Source organism: Arabidopsis lyrata, assembly GCF_000004255.2.
Source record: "Arabidopsis lyrata subsp. lyrata unplaced genomic scaffold ARALYscaffold_9, whole genome shotgun sequence".
NCBI classification, from domain to species: domain Eukaryota; kingdom Viridiplantae; phylum Streptophyta; class Magnoliopsida; order Brassicales; family Brassicaceae; genus Arabidopsis; species Arabidopsis lyrata.
This window is the reverse complement of record NW_003302547.1, coordinates 1,245,178-1,265,776: the sequence shown is the minus strand read 5'-3', so window position 1 is coordinate 1,265,776 and position 20,599 is coordinate 1,245,178. Positions and strand designations below refer to the sequence as shown.

The window sequence follows — 20,599 nt, the reverse complement described above, 5'->3', positions numbered from 1 at the left end:
GATTGAGCGTTCTGAATTTCTGTTCTGTTTCTCCTCTGTTTGAACTCCAAAAGCATCCAAAGTACCTGAAAACAACCAAATATGCGATGCACATGCAATCCTAATGCAAAAACGTCCTAAGTATGCAAAACACACTAAAACGACTACTAATGAGATGAAATGTGATTGAAACAATGACAAAGTGATGAAGAATGAATGCTTAAATCATGCAAATTATAGACATATCATTTACCCAACATACGAAGAAGCTTGTCGGGCACATGGGATATTAGAAGAGTGAAGAAACAATTATTATTACGAATCTATGTATCTCTATATAAAGTTTATTATTATAATATATAAAACATTTTATATGAATTATGGACTTCTTTTTTGGTATTTGTTTATATGCGGAGAGTCCAGTCACACTTGCAAGAATTTAACGCGTCATGTCATGAAATAAGTTTATCCTCGCCATAGTATAGACACCGTGAAGCGTAATTTCTATCGACGCAACAATTTATACTATTTTGAGTTCGAAAGCAAATAGTAATTAGGGCTACTTTATAATGGTAATCTCTTTTTTGGAAAGATCAAAACAAAGTAAGCTTACATTTTAGATATATTCAACTTTTAACATATTTTAACGAAATCCGAATTAAAAAGGAATATATTACATATATCTCTATAATCATACGAAACTTATATTGAAAATAGATTTATAACAATAATATTGATCATAAATATCATATTAAGGACGTCATTATATGGTTATAACTTTCATTTATCAAGTGTATTTACGTTTTAATACGTATACAGTAGTAGCATTATATTAATTACGATATGTATATATATCAATATTTTTAATGCATATACTTGTACGCATGCACATATATTTATCAATATCATGTATAATTTATGTCTGTCATGAGTGAACAAAAACGACGATAGATGAGGTTGACGTTCAAATATCTAACGATAGTACGATATAATCCCACATCGGGACGGTTGACTAAAATAAATCACTTACGTTTAGATATAAAATGGCAACATAAAATATATAAATTGCATCACTGGAATATTTAAAATCTTGATATTTCTGCCTACAAAACTTGTATAATAATAAAAAAACCAAGTAAAAATTAAAACACATGCAAGTATCAATGCATAAAAAATAAAACCAGCACATTAGCTCCGTAACCAATACTATCAGCGGTTCTCACTTACGGGTAAAGAACCTCCGCATCACCAAAAACTCAGGACATTCATGATCGAAGAAGAATTGAGTGCACGTGCAAGCTGTAGTAGCAGTGACGTTGCCTATAAAATAAAATAACTCGAGTTTAACACAAACAGGGAAATCTATATAAATATTATTTGTAACAATGCAATGGTAGGACCTTCGACGACTTCCAATTTAGCGAATCTGACGATGAGAATTTGGAAATCACCAATCCATTTCTTCCGTTCATTCATAAACGAATCAACAAAGACATCCGGCAATCGAAAAATTAGACGTACACCACTTAAGCACGAAAAAAGAAAATGAGTCACATCCGTTCCGTTTTAATATTATTATAAAGAATTTAATTCATACCTTCGGTCTTTCATCTGAAAAAAAAAAGCGATGGTTAACACGATTCGACTCCGATCGTCGAAAATCAAAAGTAACCAGAAGGCGCCCAATCAAATCTGTGCGTTTCAATATACAGAGGGTGATAAACAATCCAAATTAAAAATACTTTAAACGATGTAACGCACAACACTTACCAACACAGAAGCAAGGATTTAGGTGTCCTTCTTTGATATCACTAAACTTCGCGAAATGGAAATTATCACTTTGAGAGAAAGGCCTTATTAAATTGACCGAAGTGAGAGCGTTTGAACCAAGTCGAAATCTATGCGAAGACGGTCTAAACCTTCCGAGAGCCATTCGTACAACAAAGTCGGATAAAATTATGCAATTGCCTTCTATGAGGATAGATGAGAACCGTTGCGCGACGTCCCCACCAATTACAGCATGTATCTTTTGACCCTAATGAAACAAATAAAGGACTAATTAGTATACATACAGTATAAACGTTTTGATGATAGTATATAATTATGTACCTTTGGATCTTCCAGTACGAATTCCACGAACCTAGCGCCATACGCAGGACACACGAACCTCCTAATAATTCTCACCTTAACCCTCATAGTAACCATGCCGGGGCCTAAGTCAGCAAAATCAACACAAACATCCGGTTGGTCTCCGTCACTTGTGATATCGTGTGAGGAATTTTGAGACATTTTACGACTGAAGAAACAGAGAGAATGCTATCTAATCGATCAAGAGGTGATCGTTTAGGGGACACGCGCACCTTTATTTATACCCAAATAAAGAGGTTAATAATTAATAAATAATGTCAGGGATATTCATTGGTCTCACGGTCTACGCAAATTAACATTATATTTAAAAAATGCCATAACAGTATCTTATAACATTGGAATTTTACCTAATTAGATTCAAACGATTACAATAAATTCGATATAATATCCTTTTATGCTATCAGAATATATTGCTCACCATGGAAACGCTAGATAGCCACACGATATTGTCGCTGGACAAAACTGCTATTTTTACCATTATGTAAATCGTATAAAGTTAAGGTTTATCGAAACAGTTGATTTGTTACTATCACATTTTAAAAAAGGCAACTTATTTTTCCGCATAAATTGATATTGTTAATATCCCTAATCTTATATTTTCATCGGCCTAAACAATCTTATATTTTATTTTAAAAATCTCATAACAGTATCTTATAATATAGAAATCTTACTTTATTGGATTAATCAGAATATAATAGATTCGATATTCTATCTTTTTCTGTTATCAGAATATATTGCTTACTGTAGGAATGCTAGATTCCAAACCAATATCATCACTGGGCAATATTGCTGCTGTACTATAATGTCAATCGTATAAAGTTAAGGTTTATCGAAATCGTTGATTTGTTACTATCCCATTTTTAAAAAAATGCGAATAGAAACAATACACCATACTCTGAATTACGCAAATCAAATAAGATTTCAAAACATCCTCCGGAGGAGCCGACTAAAGGAACAAAATATAATTCACTCACGTTCTCGACCTTACCAACAACATCTATAAAAAGAACAAAAGAAGGTAAGCAAATAAAAAGTAGGTGGTACACAATTACTAACCCAAAAAAAAATATATATATATATATATACAAATCTTACCACGAACACTATATAAATTTTGAATTAGTCATATATATTTCCATCTTCCAAATCCACTTTATTAGGACCACATGCGTGACAACGGGCCGAAAAGAGAGAGAGAGAGAAATCAATTTACTAACTAACTGTATGATAAAGTATGACGATTAATGCGTTTGCATAAAAGAATACACCAACTACTAACATTAAGAACTTAAACCAAATCGTTCGAATAAAATGCCAAAGCCAGAATAAGAAATCATTAGTAATAAATGTGAAGCCAAAAGCATACAAAATCCATTTTGAAAACTAATCGTCCGCTTCCCGTCTAGCGTAAAACACATCCCTCATTCTTGTAACTTCAACACATCGATAATTTAGCAAAATCCTGGTACATGTGTATACAGTGGTAGCTCTCCAGAAATCTAATAACCAAACAAAGAATAAACAAAAAAACAATAACGCATTAAATAAATTGAACACAAATAAATAATATATTTAAATCCAGCACACGACAGAAAAATAAAAATCACATGCAGGAAATGTCAATCGAATTACCTCGAGTAACTTCTAGCCTCGCGAACCTCAATACACATATGATGATGTTATCAAGACAATTCCTCCATTCGTTAAAGAACGCATTCGAGTATTCATTTGGTAAACGACACTGCAAACGCTCTCCCCTTGAGACCAGAGTGTTATAAATATTTATATATTAATATATATAAATAAATATATCCACAACAAAACACACAATAACAGTAAAAAAAAACATTTAACAACAAAGAAACTCACTCTTCGTTTTCCAGTTCCAAAAATAACTCGTTCCAATCAGAAGCAGGTGGGCCGGACTCTCTTCCATTACCAACCCTCACGACACGTCCAATTAGATCTACATATCAAATTGCACACGATAATATTAAAACGAAAAGCAAAACAATCTCCTACATCAACACATGATAAAATATTATTAATTACACTAAACACATTAACAATAAGAAAATTTGATATTACCAACACATAAAGTAGGGTCCAAAGAACCACTTTTGATATCCTCGAAAGCGACAAACGAAAAGAAATCAGCGGAACACAACGGTCGAATGTCCTTAATCGTTGTGCCTGAGTTCCATACAATCTTAAAACGATGGGGAACCGGTCTAAAAGCTCCTGTAACAGGAACCAAATCAAAATTAGTTATACTTATCCAATTGCCCTCAACAATTTTCAAAGTGCGCCGATCCTCATACTCCTTGTTTATTACAGCATGAATCTTTTGACCCTAAGACGAAAAAATGAAAAAAGGCATGTCAATCGATAAATAATAGATTACCAGAAAATTACGAAGAAACATTAGATTGGATACAGATCAAGACAAAGCCCAATATACATTAGTTTACCTTTTCATCCACCAATATTAGTTCCAACGTCTCATACAAATAAAACTTTCTTAGTATTTTAACTTTAATCTTCCTGATGGCATTAGAGAGAAGATGAGCCATAATAGAAACAAATTTTGCGGAATAGAGAAAAGTGCGAGAATATTATTTATTATACATATATATATATATATATCAAGTATAATATATATACGCGAGTATTTAGTTTAGGAAGATTCACAAATATAAAATATAGAAATTGAACAATATCAACATACTAAATAAAACAATTTACTTTTTTTTTATCAAAACAATTTACTTATGATAAGATAAATCTCCACTAAAACAGAATCTATCATAAAGAAAATCTTCACTAAAACGGAAAACTATCAAATATTATCGAAAATAAATTCAACCTTTTATCTATATATATTTTTAAAATATATATATATATATATATATATGTAATCTATCTATATATATGACCGTTTAAATCTAGCGACCATGGTTGAAACTAATTACAAAACATACCATCATTCATAAAAACAGAAGATTATCATATGTCAATACGATAATATATCAATACCGCATAAAGGAGAATATTATTCTAAGTTCATATTCATACAAACCAAGATGATCGGAGTACAAAACCAAAAACAAACAGTTAACATTTCCGATATTCACAAAAGAGTCACACGGGCAACGTCCAGACGAATCACACTACACATCCACCGTTAATGTCCTAGTTCGAATCACTTGTCTCACCAACACATTAAGACCTAAGACAAAGCAGCCAAACAAAAAATCAGATATAAAAACAAAAAAATAAAAAATAAAATAATAATGAATATAGGAAATGACTACCGACATAGTGCAAAATTCAGCAGCCTCAGGAACATCAGGATATGGCAAAACCTTAGAAATCAGCCCCTGGTTAACAATCCTAACATTCTTTGGTCCATCGAAATATCTGTCTACCTTCCACAGACGCATAATACAGACCAAAGGCTTCGAAACACACAAGTCATAGTGCTTTCGGAACTCCATCGCTGATCGTCCCGACACCAAACCATCGATAGCATTCCCGCTTTATATTTATTCAAGAAAACACAAACAAAACAAAAAAAATAAAAATGATATAATTAACATTTAACACCAAACAGGACAATACCCAGACAAAATTCACAAAGGGAGAAAATATCTATTTACTAACCAAGGCCCACGAATCCGAAAGCTCAGTCTGAAGCCAGTGAGATCTGATGGATTTGTCCCGACATTCACCAATTCACCAACATCAGACAAAACCCCGATCAAATCTAGTTAAGAAACAGACACAACTATAATTCAGACAGGTATTTCCAAACACAACAAACAAAATGAGCATTATATATAACTTACCAATCAAGACACTCTCGTCAACCGTTCCGTCAATTATCGAACTGAACGGAGTAAAGGAGTCACGGGGTTCAGTCGACGGTGGATCGGCGGGAAGAACGACAGTCGTTCCAAAGACAGACATTCTGAAATGATGATTGGTAAGCCTGACCCTATCAGAGTTCTCAAGAACACGAAACTCCGTAAAAGAAAACCATCGATCTTCCTTCAAAAACTCAGCATAATGTTTCGCATATTCACTATTAATCCAACAATCGATCTTAAAACCCTAGACACACGACATAGTCTGTTTAGTAACTAACACGAATTAGCATTTTAAAATCAAATCTATACAGAACAAAACCAAAGTACCTTATCATCCACCAGAACCAAACGGAGAGCATTCCGAGGATTTATGCAAACAGTAATCATGCGCAGAACCTTCACTCGTATGTGCCAACCCGTAATACAAGGGCGCAAAATCGAAACATCATGGAAGTAAGCCATGGTAAAGGAAACAACTAAAATTGATAACTGGTTATAGATACTTCAATAAGAAATATCGATAATCCGAAAAGACGAAGCAAGAAATCGAAGAGTTTTTTTTTTCTCTGTTTTTTTTTTTTAGAAGTAGCAGCGTGAATTAATGAGTGGAATTGGAAGTATATTACAACTAATATAGAAATCAATCTAACGTAACATCGATTACTGAATAATCAATAATTAAATAAAAATATTTTTATCCGTTCAGAAATGACAACACAAGTCATAAATATCCATATTTCGGCTGTGCAATTATTACAAACCATGCAAGATATGACAACACAAGTCATACATCAAGTAGTTTAGATAACCTCAACGAATCTAAAGATAAAGACATATTCAAAACTCGAACACAAAAGATAATTGTTACAAAGCCCAAATAAATATCTCAACATGACATAATAACATAACACAAGAAGAAGAGATTTTTACAAAAAGAAATTAAACCAACAGAAGAGGGTATCCATGTTTATGCACTCTACGGAAATAGGGATACAATTCTTGATTTACACCAAGATCATTAAAAATTGTGATCAACAACTTCACCGGCGTCATCACAATCCTCACCTTCTTCAATAGCCCATGTTGCCCTAGCTATGAAAACAGACCTGAGAATTAAATTTATTAAATTAAACAAAATAATAAATTTGAATCCATAACAAAATCAAACTACATATATAAACACTAAAAAATCACAATAATCATTTACATCATCCTCAAGTCCTTGATCTCCGGTAATGTTGGCTCAAGATATATCTTAGAACAACCAATTCTGGTGGAGATAGAAGGTTCACCTATAGCCACATCAACACAATTTGAATAAGCCCTTTATATATATTATCTATAATAGATTCGACATCAATACACCAAATGCATACCCATGAACTCATCGACTTTCCAGAAACGCAACACACAGAAAACAGGTTGATAACGGAATGAAGCCTGGTAGCCTCGGCTTGTCCACACATTCATAAAATCAGCAGCATAATGACCAAGCGCAAAACATGGCAGCTCCCTACCTCTGTTTTATTAATCACCGTTTCAAAAACACCTAAGATCAGTGACAGTCTTTAAATAAACTCTACATAATCACAAAAAAAACCAAGAATAACCATGGACAAAATATAGCACCAAAACAAAATCAAATTCATAGACTTACTTCTGATCCATGAGACGGAAATATAGATAATTGCATGCAGTACTTGCATCATACTCTCCGGGAACATAAGTCATCCTTTTAATTTCGGACACATAGACCACAACTCCACATAAATCTAGCAAACTCACAAAAAGAACACAAAAATAATTAGTTTCTAAACATACATGATTACAAAAGAGGTTTCTAACAACACAGAACATCTAACAAATAAAAAACTAAAGATACTTCAAACAATAATAGAAACCAAAAATGAGATTAGCTAATAAAAAGAATGTGACACACCAAAGGGACGATTTGCCTCCAAAAGCCTCCTCTTAATGACAGAATATTTTGCAAACACAAAAAAATTGAGCGAGTATAGATTATAAATCAATGTCATCTTTGTATCACTGTGGAACTTGATATGGAAAGGGTGAAGTGTGTTCGGGGTCCTCCGGATCGGAACAAAAACAACAAAGTCAGAAATAGTATACCACGCATCTTCCCTTAACTCCCTCATATCAACGTTATGGAAAGGACCACAACCGATTGTACCCTCAATTTTTGTCCCCTAGGTACATGCAAAACAACAAAAATCAAATATTTCTTAACACAACTAAACAACAAATCACAAACCAAAGACAAATAATCCTTAAAGATTTACAATAAAATAAGCAAAACTATAAAAATAATCTAGTAGATCCACCCAAAATCAACAAACTAACCGATCAAAAGAAAAAACGACAAAGACACACGCACCTGCTCGTCGGCAAGAAGCATTTCTGTTTTACACCTAAATCCGTAGATGCGAACCCTCCAAAGACTCAGAATCTTTACCCGAACGTACTTAACCGTCCTACCTCGAGCAAGATTAGAAAGGTAGATTTGCTCGGACATCTTTGAACGAAACCACCGCCCAAGACCCTCAGTTTTCTTTTAGGAATCAGAGAGAGATAGAAAATCTCGAAATAAATGAACCAATTGTTTACAGTGCACATACACGGTGGAAATTGAACTAAGCAGTCATAGCCACAAATTTTTAAATTTTAAAAATATCTTTTTCCTAATAACTATTTAAAACATAAGAATAGCAACAAAATAATATTAATAACTATGTGAATCTCTAGATTATACACAAAACAAAACTCACACCATATTAAGATAGATAACGCCAATAAGAATAATTCGAACCATCGCTAATATGATATAATGAGTTAGATCGACATAAATTTTTAAAACAGAATATTAATCATTAACTAAATAAAATATATAGAAGCCAAAATAAATAGCAACAAATTCAAATAAAATAATTACTCATCATCAGAGTCTTCAAATATAGGCCCCGATCCAAAATTTGGTACGGTTTGATCAATACCAAACACCAAAGGATATGATCCGTATCTATCAACAGATACATCACTACCCTTAGCAATATAACTAAACAACAAATAGATACTGCTGTAACTCCTAGCTTTGCTTCCAATCTCAGTCCTCTACATCAAAAAAAAAAAAAAAAAAAAAAAACCCCAAAAATAAGTAGACAATAGAAAACAAACAAATAATTTAGAAAACACGAAGACATCTATAATAATAGGACATAGGATCTAACAAATACGTAAACTACACACAACATACCTCTTTCAAAATATTCGGTCGCAATGAATACTTCAGCCAACTCAAAACCTTTACAAACAAACAAAACAATTAAAATCATACCTTATAGAATGGTAAGATATTCTGATGTCTATATATACAAGTCATGACACATAAGACAATAAGAGAACAAACATACATGCTTACAAAAGCCCACGCGATCCGTAAAACACGACGGAGCAACAACTCTTCTACGCCAATCCCGTGTGGTCTAAAACATCAGAGAAACAAATATATAAATTAAACATAAAACGATTATTACGTTACATAATAAATACACAAGATTCGACAAAATACCTTATTAAAATAAAACATATCATTCGTGCATCTTCGGGAGAAGGAAACACCAGCGGTTACCTAAGCCAACGGTACGAAATAAGAATAACCCGTAACATTTGATTATCGCGAAATATATATACAAAAAACAAAAGCCAAATCATCATTTAAAAGTTAGAAAATTAATATCAAACTAAAACCGATCCACAATAACCAACATATTAGATACAAATAAGAGAAATACCTGTTTCCAATAAACCGACACAAACCGAGATATGAGTTCATCGAGTACCTTCAAAATCACGGTAAGATGAAAATCAAACAATAACATGTCAAACCTTGCACATAAACTCAAAACTATTTGACAATTTAATTATAAATCAATACTAAAAAATAAAACGCAATAAAATCGCATATAAAAGTATATACGATAACAGGAAGAAACACATAAATGTATATGGGTAAATAAATATAAAAATATACAAATTAAAACTATAGAAGTACCTCCCCAAACCTCGCTCTTTGCTCGTCAACACCACCTTCGTCAGAGAGCTTTGTCGATGGAACCTCCCACGTTATACAAAACTGAAACACACACCAAAAACACCAAACTAGCAAAATAATAAATCATCGAATAATGCAAAAAAATAAAACAAACAACACAAACAATATGCACACGACCTTTAAAGGTCCATGAAAACAATATTTGCATGACAAACAACTCGATTCATCAGAATCGTAGTAGCTATATAAAAAAACCATAACGGTGAAAACTATCTAATGGCCACAGAAAAATAATACCTAATCCTCTGGCCGATCAACAATATATATAGCTTTAAGATTAGGGCAAACATCAATCATTATCTTAAGAAATTTAACTTTTTAATTAGAAACAAAATCAGAAAACTAACAAAAACGAATTTTAACTGCTAAGTTATAGAATTATCCAAAAAATTAACAAATAAATTTAAGCTAAGATTCCATAATCATTAAAGTCGAGATATTATGACCTCCATATCCCCAACGATCATACTATAAAATAAATAAAAAATTAAGGGTGATTAAGACTAATCATCACAAAACACGATTAGACTTATATACCCTTAACAACTAAGAACAAAAATTTTCGAATTGAGGGTGTTTAGGACATTATTATAGAGATCAACACACGATTAGACTTATATACCCCTAATTACGAAGAAGGAGAAATTTCGAGAAGAACAATTAATTAAGGGTGTTTAGGACAAATCATTCTAACTTTTAACCACAGGCCTCCAATGCCCTAACTTTCAATATGGTGCGTTTCTACTTCTCAATTAATTATTGTAGAGATTAACCTTTTCCTTTGTAAGAATTTACTTAACAATGCTATTAGAAATAAAATTTTATAGAGTAAATTAATTCAACTCATTAAGGATAAACAAGTCAAATACTATTTTATCCAATTTAATTAATTTAATTTAATTATAAAAACGAAAATCTATTATTAATTTCTTTAAAAAGAATGACCAATCAAAATGAACATATAAGATTTGATATCTAACTTACAATATTAATTTGTTATTAATCATTATACTTCACCTCTCATCTTTATATGATTCTATTTCTATAAATAAATAAATCATTATATCATCTATATAATAAAAAAAGTTATTTTTTTCCGCATATACCAAGATTTGAATTTTTAAAAATGAATATAAATTATTCAATGTATGAAAGAACAAATTTAGCTGGTCAAAAATTCATATTTGAGTAATATATTCTTTTTTTTAATATCATCAATACTTAATAGATCAAAAATTTATGAAGTATAAATACTCTAATTTAATTTTTTGAAACAAATATTTATAATAGGCGGCGGGTTGAATATAATATATTATATGATGAAATGAGTTATGATCCTTATAACTATTTGAATATTTATATTTAATTTCATATCATTTTTTTTAAAATTCATAATTTTACATACTACAATAAATTTTTTAAAAGATTTTAATTTAGAAAATTTTAAAAAAGTTTAGTAAAGAATATCATAAATATTTAATTTAATAGATTAAAAAGATAAAAAAAATTAGAAATACATTAATTTGATTTTCTAAAAAGATATGTTTAAAATATTTATAGTAAGTGGCGGGTTAAATGTAATGTATTATATGGTAGAAAGTTATGATCCTTATAACAGACAGCATTTTAAGATTTTATGATGAGATAAGTTAAATAAGGTTTGACACTTCTAAATATTTGAAAATTTGATTCTGCAAGCAATTTTAAAAATAATAAATAATAGATTGTGCCGCAATATTTTCATAGGGATTGTAAAATGAAAATATAGACTCCACACACGGATTGAATTTGGTATTATTATATACTAAATATATGTTCATAACATATTCGATTATGTAAATAATTGGTAAATTCCGTAATTAGCTCAAACAAATCTCTATTTCAACAACCAATGAATCAGAATTTGAAAAAATAATTTCCTAAATTAATTCAAAATAATAGCTAATTTTCTTAAGTAATTCAAAATAATCTACGTTTTGGATACGATTCATTTATGATATTTTGATTTTTGATCTAACTAAATTATATGCACTCTCATTTTGTGGTTGTTAACATAAATGAACTCATTGTTCAAACAATATTAATTTTTTTAAAAAATAATCTTATTTTTTGTTTTTATATCTTAAAAACAATATCCATAATTGAATACTATAGAAAAAGAAAAATATATTCATTCTAATATTATATATAGAGACTGACAAAAAAATTTTATTTTTTCACTTACTATTATAATATATCACAACTTTATTCTAAAACATAAAATTTATAAATTTTGTAGCAAATGAAATTCAATCCGTACTGTAGTACGGGTGATGATCTAGTTATAACTAATAAGATTACGAAAATGAAATAAACTAGAGGAGAAAATATTTTTTTTTTTTTAATCAATGTATGAAACAAATAACAAAATAGAAACTTGAAAAGGATAAAGTGAAACGAATTCACTTGAGTTATAGGAGCTTTTAAGTTCTGATACCAAATGATATAAGATTGGAACCAATCCAACTTATGATCACTCAATGCTCAAGAGATTCCAAGCTTAATCCCGCGGAAGGATGGAAACGATGTGGAGATAGTATGATTGACTCGCTCAATCAATGGGTTAATCGACTCACTCGATCAATGAACGAAACAAGGATGTTGAACTTATCAAAAAAATTAATCCGCATATTCAAATAGGCCTAAGAGACTCACTCACTTAAGACTAATGAACAAAAGACAAAGACTCAAACTTTGACAAGAAGAAAATGTTCTTATTACTTTAATATGATCAAAGGTCAAATACAATGAATTCGAGACTGAGCTTTTATAGGCTCATTAAAAACGGTCCTAAGAAGCTAAAACAAGAAATGAATCGCAAACATTAAAGAATAGAGCCGTTGGAGCTTTGATGAAAAAATCCGGCAAAATAAGGAAAGTAGTTGTTAGCTTGTATCTTGAAAGCTTGGGAAGGAAGGTGCGACTTCTTGGGACACTATGGTACGTGTGGAGGGTCTTTAAAACGCAGCATCATTGATAAGAAACGAGCTGTTGAGAATTAAAGCTCCTTGGATCCGAATATGGTAAGTTCGGTCTTCTCATGATCAAGTGGGGAAAGATGTACCATAGGTCATGTGGGGCAGCTTCTAGAAGGTGTAGTGGATCTCCAGGTTTCCATATATGTCTTTGGGGCATGCACAAAGGGAAAGAAAGACAAGTTTCCTTAAACAGCTCCGGGTAGGTGATGGTATGGTCGAAATGGAGGGTCTCTCGACCATCTCTGATTCTAGCTCGATGACACATATATGTTTCTCGCCTATTCTTCATGAAACTGGATTCTGGTCGGTGAATCTCCAATATGGGTCGAGTAAATATGTCGTTTGATCGGTGAACTTGAACTCGGGGCTCTCTAGGAAGGCTCTCGTGGCAACTAGATGAATTGGCTCGGTAATCTTCATTTCTGGCTCACCCAATATTCTTAAAATGTCCAAAATATTGGTGAATATTGAATATTGAACAAAGAGTTATGACTTCGGGTCGATGATGTTGTAGTTGGCTTACTCCTGGTGGGTTTTCTTGGCATTCGGGTTCATTGGCTCGGTAGTTTTTGATATCGTCTCGCCCATAATCTTCTCCATGGTTGGTGCTTAGGTTGATGACAGCATCACATCTCCAGAATCATATTGACTTTTTTTCTTTTCCGTCATTGTTTTTGTATCATTTTCCTTGTTTTGCAAATCGGTGGTGTTGAATGCATAAGTTTTTGATGGTACTAACAAAAAATATTAAGTAACATCTTATCGTATGAACTCAATCACTAACTCACTCATGAGAAGAACGATAATTATACAAATTCATGGAGATAGAGAAACTTTATAATTGTACTATACGATTAAGTTAGTTCCAACCAAATGGATGTACAGATGCGAATCGACTTGTTCACAAATGGATGTACAAATGTATTATAAATTGTGTATATTTTAAAAATGAATAATACTTTAAATTATTTTCTAAAATTGCTCCTAATTTGTTTGACCGTGACCCAAATTCCGGTGTACATATCAGTCAATTCGAGAGAGATAATGTAAACCACCTTTTAGGAAAGAAAAGTGGAAACAAGCGTTGAAAGATTTTCGAAACTAGAATTTGAATTTCATATAGAAGAGAATAAAAAATAAAAGGCATTGTAATTAAAGGTGATTCGGTAGTAGGTGGAGTACTCTTTAAAGTTTTAAACGATATCATCATTCCAAATGCCCAAAAGTAAGAATCTTATGACAAGTGTTTTACCCCACGGAGATTTGCTTACTGTTTGTTGGTCATTTCGTCATATTTCGTTTTTTCATAATCTCTAAGAATAAGTTGGGTAATTTACGACATCTAAAAAGGATTGAAAGAAAAGTTTTTAAATTCCCTACAAGTAGTCTGAATCACAAAAACACTCGAAACAAGAGGCAGAGTTACAAAAAAAAAAAAAACACTATTACATATGTGTTTTCTATACAATAAACCTCAAAAGTCATAATAATCATCATCAAAACAAGCAACGTCTAGAGATGAATCATGATTTGTGGAGTAATACAATGCAATTTCTAACTTAAAGAAAATAAAACAATAAAAATCCTTTGAATTACCAACACCATTAGGCTTTAAGAGGCTTTGTAGATTTGGCAGATTTTCTCTTGAGGACAATGACCCAAGTAACAACTTCCAAGAGTAAAGTGATGCCTCCTAAGGTCCCAATCACCGCGATATAAGCCGTCTTGTAAGTATGCTTCGGGTTCAAGATGCTAAGACCTTTGAAAACATTGATGATTCCAAGGATGACGATAGAGTATCCAACTCCGTGGTGGTAAATATTCCAAACGTATCTAAACTTGTGGTCCTTCCTTGGCCGCAACAGCATCGCAAACATCTTTAAACACGCGCAAAAAGACACAAAGCATAATTCAATAACAGAACAAAACATAACTTTTTAATTGGCTAACTTGCAATATCCACTAATATAACAAATAACACTCTTTGGTCCTAATGACGATTAATTAGCATTAGTTTACCTGAAGAGTGGCCAAAGAGAAGAGACTGATGCCTATGTTCCGGTGAGTGTTGTGCTGAATACCTTTAGATTCGGAACCGAGCTTGAGTCCGGTGGCCCATCCGGCAACACCGATGGCGTAAGCGGAGAATTGGCATGACACGTGGAGGTAAAACCAAGCAGGATCTGCTGATTCAAAGATTCTCATGTACCTAGCTATCATTGCTCCAATCGGAAATAGAAGTCCCCAACTCACTGCGTTCAATATCCCATGGATCTGCCAATTTACACAATCAAATTATTGATTCTTCTTGAAATTTAAAGAGAAAATGATTTCAAAAACAAAAACAAAAACAAAAATCAAAATCAAACTCACGTACGTTTCTCTTGTGAATTCTAGAGTTGCCGGCACCGCCGCCTCCGGAGACAGGGACGCCGGTGGTGGCCCCGGTTAAATCGAGAGCTCCCATTGCGTTGAGATTGGGACCACTGAAATCATGAGGCTGTATCCTCCCATTAGACACTCCCGGACCGACCTGCCAAACCTGGTTAACCTTCCCATTCGCCGCTAAATCTGCCGGAACCTTCACCTTCGCAAAGATTCGCAAAGCTCCACCGTCATTAGCCGCCTCCTCCGCCTTAACATCCCACACGTCAAAGGATAGCTTCGAGGGAACAAGAGAGCTGTAAGAGACGATATTAAGGGTCGTGACAGAGGCAACGCCGGTTTTAGGGTCCTTAGAGGCAACGAGGGCTTGAGATCCAGCCATGCCGGTAGATTTAGGGTTAATAGCCCAAGCGATCCAGCCACCAGGTTTTGAAGGTGGAGCAGAGAAAACAACGGCGAGAGTGGTGTTAGATGCGTCATAAGAGTAATGGAGAAAGGCTTTAAGATCAGGGAGGTCAAGGCAGTGAGGGTAAGATCTGACGCCGGAAAATGTCTGTGACGAACAAGAAGATGACTGTGACACAGCCGGTGAGAGTAGCAAAGCCCAGAAGACAAAAGAAAGAGAGATTCTAAGGTAAGAAGAATCCATGATGAATGATGATGCAAAGAATTGTTGTAGTAACGGTTAAGTAATGGTCGGAAATAAATAGGTGGAACTGTGTGATAATTATAGCCTGTATCTAAATCTACGAATCTACGATACACACGTTGTTTCAGCTAATAAAAGATTTTTATTTGTTTTCTTTTTGATGTTAAATTTTTTTTTTTTTTTTCGGAAAACACAGCACAACGAATTTCTTTTGTTGTCTGATTCTGGAAGGTCATGAAACAGAACATATCAGATTAAGTAGTTGACAGTTATGTTTGACCTAAGACCAAGGATCTCAAAGTATTTTTGGCCTTGGAAATCATAAAGATATTTATATAGTATCTTTTATTATTACCCCAATAAAATCTAAATTCACAACATTCTAAAAAAATAACACCTTTTTCAATTAATTTAGAAAAATAATGCATAAATTTAATTTAATTATTTTTTCATTCTTATCTTCAAAGTGTAAATGCATGTTTTTTTAGATAGGATTAAATCAATTATTTCCAAAATTATCCAAAGGTGACTAGATGAGGAATTGACTAGAATAAGAATTTAAAGCCCAAGACTATGTAACTAACTAATTATCAACGGTTGCTAAATTCTTTCAGTTCACATCATGCCTTAAGACTTCTCTTTTTGGTCAACCAAAAGCTTTCAATTTAACAATTAGTCTGTTCTTTTGGTCGCCGTAGGTAGTTGCGGCAGCGGTAGACGCAAGTGAAGTTGTTCGTTTGATTGACGCAAGTAGCTGCGAAAAACACTGTATTCTGCGGCTAAAAATTTTGGATGCTAATTAAAGTTAGCATCAAACGATTAAAAGCTGCGTTATATGTAGTAAATGACAAAAGTACCCTTAATATGTGTAAGAAACTACAAACAATCCTAACCCTATTTCTTCTTCTTCATTCTTTCTCTTTTACACGATTTCGATCTCAAGCTTTGGAAACCAATCTCTCTCCCTCGTCTCGATCTCGCGAAACCAATTTTCAGTGATGTGAGATCTCTCGTCCTTGGTTACTTCTGATCCGAAGTTGAATCTCTACCTCGCTAGCTTTTTGGGCAGAGCTTCAAGGTAATTTCGTTATTCAATGCTATTGAAATCTCTTGGGAATTTTGAGAATATTTTTGAATTGTGTTCTCTTAGCTTTTAGCTACTCTCAATGATAGGTTCATAACCAAGACTAAACCGGAGAAGACTTGGTCCAAGTGTCATAGATAAAAGATACGATCATGTGTTCCTAAGTTTTAGGGAAATGATCTCCACATTCCCATTTATCCATGTTCCTAGTTTGTAGGATTTGTGAATGATCCTTTTGCTTTCTTTGTGTATTTAAGAACTTCAAAGTCATGAGAATGGATTAGACTTGAAAATTGACAAAACAGAGTTTATCTCTTTACTCTTTAGTTACATGTTCTTATGTGTTCTTGTGTTAAACAAAACACTTCTCTCTGGCTTTGAGGAGGGACCACCTATCACTCATCAACTTGGTGGGTTTTTTTTCGTTATTCTCTAAGTATCCATGGAGCTTGTCTTCTCATTGATTCATAAATCCATCCATATTTCTGTTGCTTTGCAGAAAGTCTTGAAATTGTTAAAATGAATTAGTTTTGTTTTAGCTTTTCTGTTCTCTGTTTTTGTTATAGCTTTGATTTTGATGCAATGGATTAGTTTCTAAAGAGTTTTTGTACAATGGGTGTGTTTAGTTTTGCCGTTGTTGATTCTTGTATTTGGCATCTTGTATTCTTTGTTTTCTCTTCTTGATTGGTCAGATCCTTAAGAATCCATTAACCCATTTAACTTTTAGATTTTGTTTAGTGAAGATTTGTAGGGACTGGTTCATGTTTGATCTTTGGGGTTATCTTATATCTAGACGACATGTTCATGTTTGTATGTATAATTCGATTGTAGTATTGATACATTGAGAAGAAAACTGATTTGAGTTTATCTGGAACCTTTGATGAGGAGATTGTAGAGTCAATCACTTAATTATGATGTTGAGATTTGAGCCGTTAACAACAGATTATGAAACCAACATTGTATTATAGCTAAAGTTCAGGTATAAAGACGAAAGACATGACTTTGGGAGATTAGCTAAAAGCTAGTCTTTTTCTTGTTTGCGTCATCTGCTATTTTCCCATTATAGTTCATAAGAAACTTTGTTTTGAAGAACTTGTCAAGGGTTCACAGTATTGTAGTTCATAAGAGACTTTGTTTAAGGAAAGTTCATATTAGTTACTGTTTCATGTCTTCACTAACGCTTGTTAATTGACTCTCATGCTTTATGATTCTGTCTCTTGCTTCACGAAAGTAAAGTCCACCTTTAGTTGTCAAAATGAGTAGTACAACTAAAGGTTAGTACTATTGATATATGATCTCTGACGTTAAAGGCTTAAAGCTGAAGAAGAAGAAGAAGGAGAAGAAGGAGAAGAATAACATATTGCATATGAGTCGATCGGTGATAGAGGCATAGAGCGATGGAAGCTTAGCATGACAACATTACCAATGAATGTAATAAAGGTCGTTTACCTTATTAGATATTTTTTTATTTTTTTTTGTTTATGACTTGGTTTATTATTTATTTTAGTTAATGACTTTGTCTATCTTTATTGTTTATGACTTGGTATATTACGTTTAGTTAACTGTTTTGGTTTACTATTTTTATTTTAATTTAGTTCGTGATTTATCACAAAAAATTTTATTGTTATACTTATATACTCGATTTATCTGATTTATTTTTAAAACAAATAATTTTTTTAAGTTAATGGTTATATATTATATACAAAAATTTGCAAATTATATCATTATATAAGATATTTATATTTTATAATTTACAATTGTTATCAAGTAACGTTATACCACGGAATAATTTTTGTTTTGTACAATTTTATTTTAACCAGGATCATTCGATATGTCTAATATTGATGGCGTTAAAAATAATAAAATGAAGATTTAACACGTATTGATGTAAATTTTGTATCGGGTCGGGTACCAAAAATCTCGGATAAAATTTTAACCCACTAGTACAAAATGTACTTCAAAAATACTAGTATAGATTTTACTAAAAATTATTACTCATTACCAAAAAAAATAAAAACATTTATATGGATGTAAATATATTTAAATTACATATATATATTTCTTATATGGATGTAAATATATTTAAATTACATATATATATATATATATATGCTTTTTATATGTTCTTTTGATGTGTTGAATTTTGTTGTTGCATCCTAACGAGAGTAATTGATGAATGATATTTACAATTATTAAATTACCACAAGACAAATGCATAGAAAATCAAAGTAATACTTAAAATTCGAACTTCAGAATAACACACAAAGTATGAAAGAAACTATTTTAGTTATTAAAAAAAAAAGTAAATAAATTTTGGATTTTACGGCTATTTGAACTATCGACTAAAACAATTTACATAGGTTTAAGAGAGTAACAGGAAGTTGCCCTAACCGTGCTCCCAGTTACCGAGGCCTCTCCATCACTTACTATCTTTGACATTGGTGAAACTGGCTCGCTGGCGTTCGATCCTTTTGTGGTGTTAAACAATAGATCATCTCCGTTGCACCACGAATTTCATTCATCCATAAAATCCCACCATCACGCCTCACCTCCTCGAGATCTCAATTAACCCCGCACGTAGTCCTTGAAGCCAAACATCCTACTTTTCTTAGATCACTGCTTCATCCAGCGAACTTACAAATACATATTCATCAAATACCACATGATCAAAGCATAGCTTACCTCACCATACAACGCAAAAACTGTATAAATTTTTATTCAGATAACTTCCCAAAGATTCAGTGTAACAGGAAATAGGTTAAATAATTCGACATGTCGTGATTTCGATAAGAAAAGAAACAACAAGTGTTTATGACCTTTTATTAAATAAGTAAATGTGGCAATGAGCATCAAGATAAAAAGAATTCAATGTGAGGACAATGCCTACATTTTTGTTCTTTATTGTTGGACCTGGATTTCGCACCTCGAAATCCATTGGCGAAAATATCAAAAGGGCTTCATGCAATGGGCCCGGCCCGACGGCCTACAAGGAGCCAAAGGAGATTTGATGATGACGATTGACTAAGTCAGCGAAGATCTTAGAGAAGACCTGATATCTATGAGAGATTGGCGCGGATCTCGGATGAGACGACCTAATTCGAGGACTTATATAAAAACGGAAAGACACCTAGAGAAGGATCATCGCCTACTTGCCTACTAAGACCTAATACTCAAAAACACTTGTATTCACGTACTTTTCACTGTATTCACCTGATTGACATCAGTAAAATCCATTCATTCTTAGCAATTCAATTCTCAGAGTTTCATTGCAAGTCAAGCCCTCTTTGACCATAAAACTAAGTACAAATCTTGAGTGTGGATTTCATCACCCACATTTAT

At 32.6% G+C, this 20,599-nt stretch overlaps 5 protein-coding genes and 1 long non-coding RNA gene across 6 annotated transcripts; 1 reads left to right on the top strand and 5 right to left on the bottom strand.

The window, feature by feature from the left end:
* Positions 1–3,992: 3,992 nt before the first annotated feature.
* LOC9299267 lies at positions 3,993–4,700 on the bottom strand. Its single transcript, XM_021020380.1, has 3 exons — positions 4,599–4,700; positions 4,216–4,480; positions 3,993–4,093 (listed from the first exon to the last, which is right to left on the bottom strand). The coding sequence occupies exons 1-3, from the start codon at positions 4,698–4,700 to the stop codon at positions 3,993–3,995; spliced, it is 468 nt and encodes a 155-aa protein (XP_020876039.1).
* Positions 4,701–5,707: 1,007 nt separating this feature from the next.
* Positions 5,708–6,458, bottom strand: LOC9299266. Its single transcript, XM_021020374.1, has 3 exons — positions 6,324–6,458; positions 5,976–6,240; positions 5,708–5,893 (listed from the first exon to the last, which is right to left on the bottom strand). Exons 1-3 carry the CDS (start codon positions 6,456–6,458, stop codon positions 5,760–5,762), a joined length of 534 nt encoding a protein of 177 aa, XP_020876033.1. The 3' UTR covers positions 5,708–5,759.
* A 556-nt stretch (positions 6,459–7,014) lies between these two features.
* Positions 7,015–9,147, bottom strand: LOC9299265. Its single transcript, XM_002863143.2, has 6 exons — positions 8,392–9,147; positions 7,936–8,203; positions 7,654–7,768; positions 7,373–7,515; positions 7,204–7,288; positions 7,015–7,102 (listed from the first exon to the last, which is right to left on the bottom strand). The coding sequence occupies exons 1-6, from the start codon at positions 8,527–8,529 to the stop codon at positions 7,015–7,017; spliced, it is 837 nt and encodes a 278-aa protein (XP_002863189.2). The 5' UTR covers positions 8,530–9,147.
* On the bottom strand, positions 9,143–10,323 carry LOC110227102. Its single transcript, XM_021020359.1, has 6 exons — positions 10,281–10,323; positions 10,066–10,172; positions 9,806–9,853; positions 9,583–9,642; positions 9,425–9,496; positions 9,143–9,315 (listed from the first exon to the last, which is right to left on the bottom strand). The coding sequence occupies exons 1-6, from the start codon at positions 10,321–10,323 to the stop codon at positions 9,253–9,255; spliced, it is 393 nt and encodes a 130-aa protein (XP_020876018.1). The 3' UTR covers positions 9,143–9,252.
* A 4,169-nt stretch (positions 10,324–14,492) lies between these two features.
* Positions 14,493–16,356, bottom strand: LOC9299264 (cytochrome b561 and DOMON domain-containing protein At4g12980). The gene is made up of 3 exons (XM_002863142.2): positions 15,520–16,356; positions 15,162–15,416; positions 14,493–15,019 (listed from the first exon to the last, which is right to left on the bottom strand). The coding sequence occupies exons 1-3, from the start codon at positions 16,174–16,176 to the stop codon at positions 14,747–14,749; spliced, it is 1,185 nt and encodes a 394-aa protein (XP_002863188.1). The 5' UTR covers positions 16,177–16,356; the 3' UTR covers positions 14,493–14,746.
* Positions 16,357–17,053: 697 nt separating this feature from the next.
* Positions 17,054–18,827, top strand: LOC110227235. The gene is made up of 2 exons (XR_002331008.1): positions 17,054–17,254; positions 17,350–18,827. It is a non-coding gene; the product is annotated as an uncharacterized LOC110227235 (long non-coding RNA).
* Positions 18,828–20,599: the final 1,772 nt, after the last annotated feature.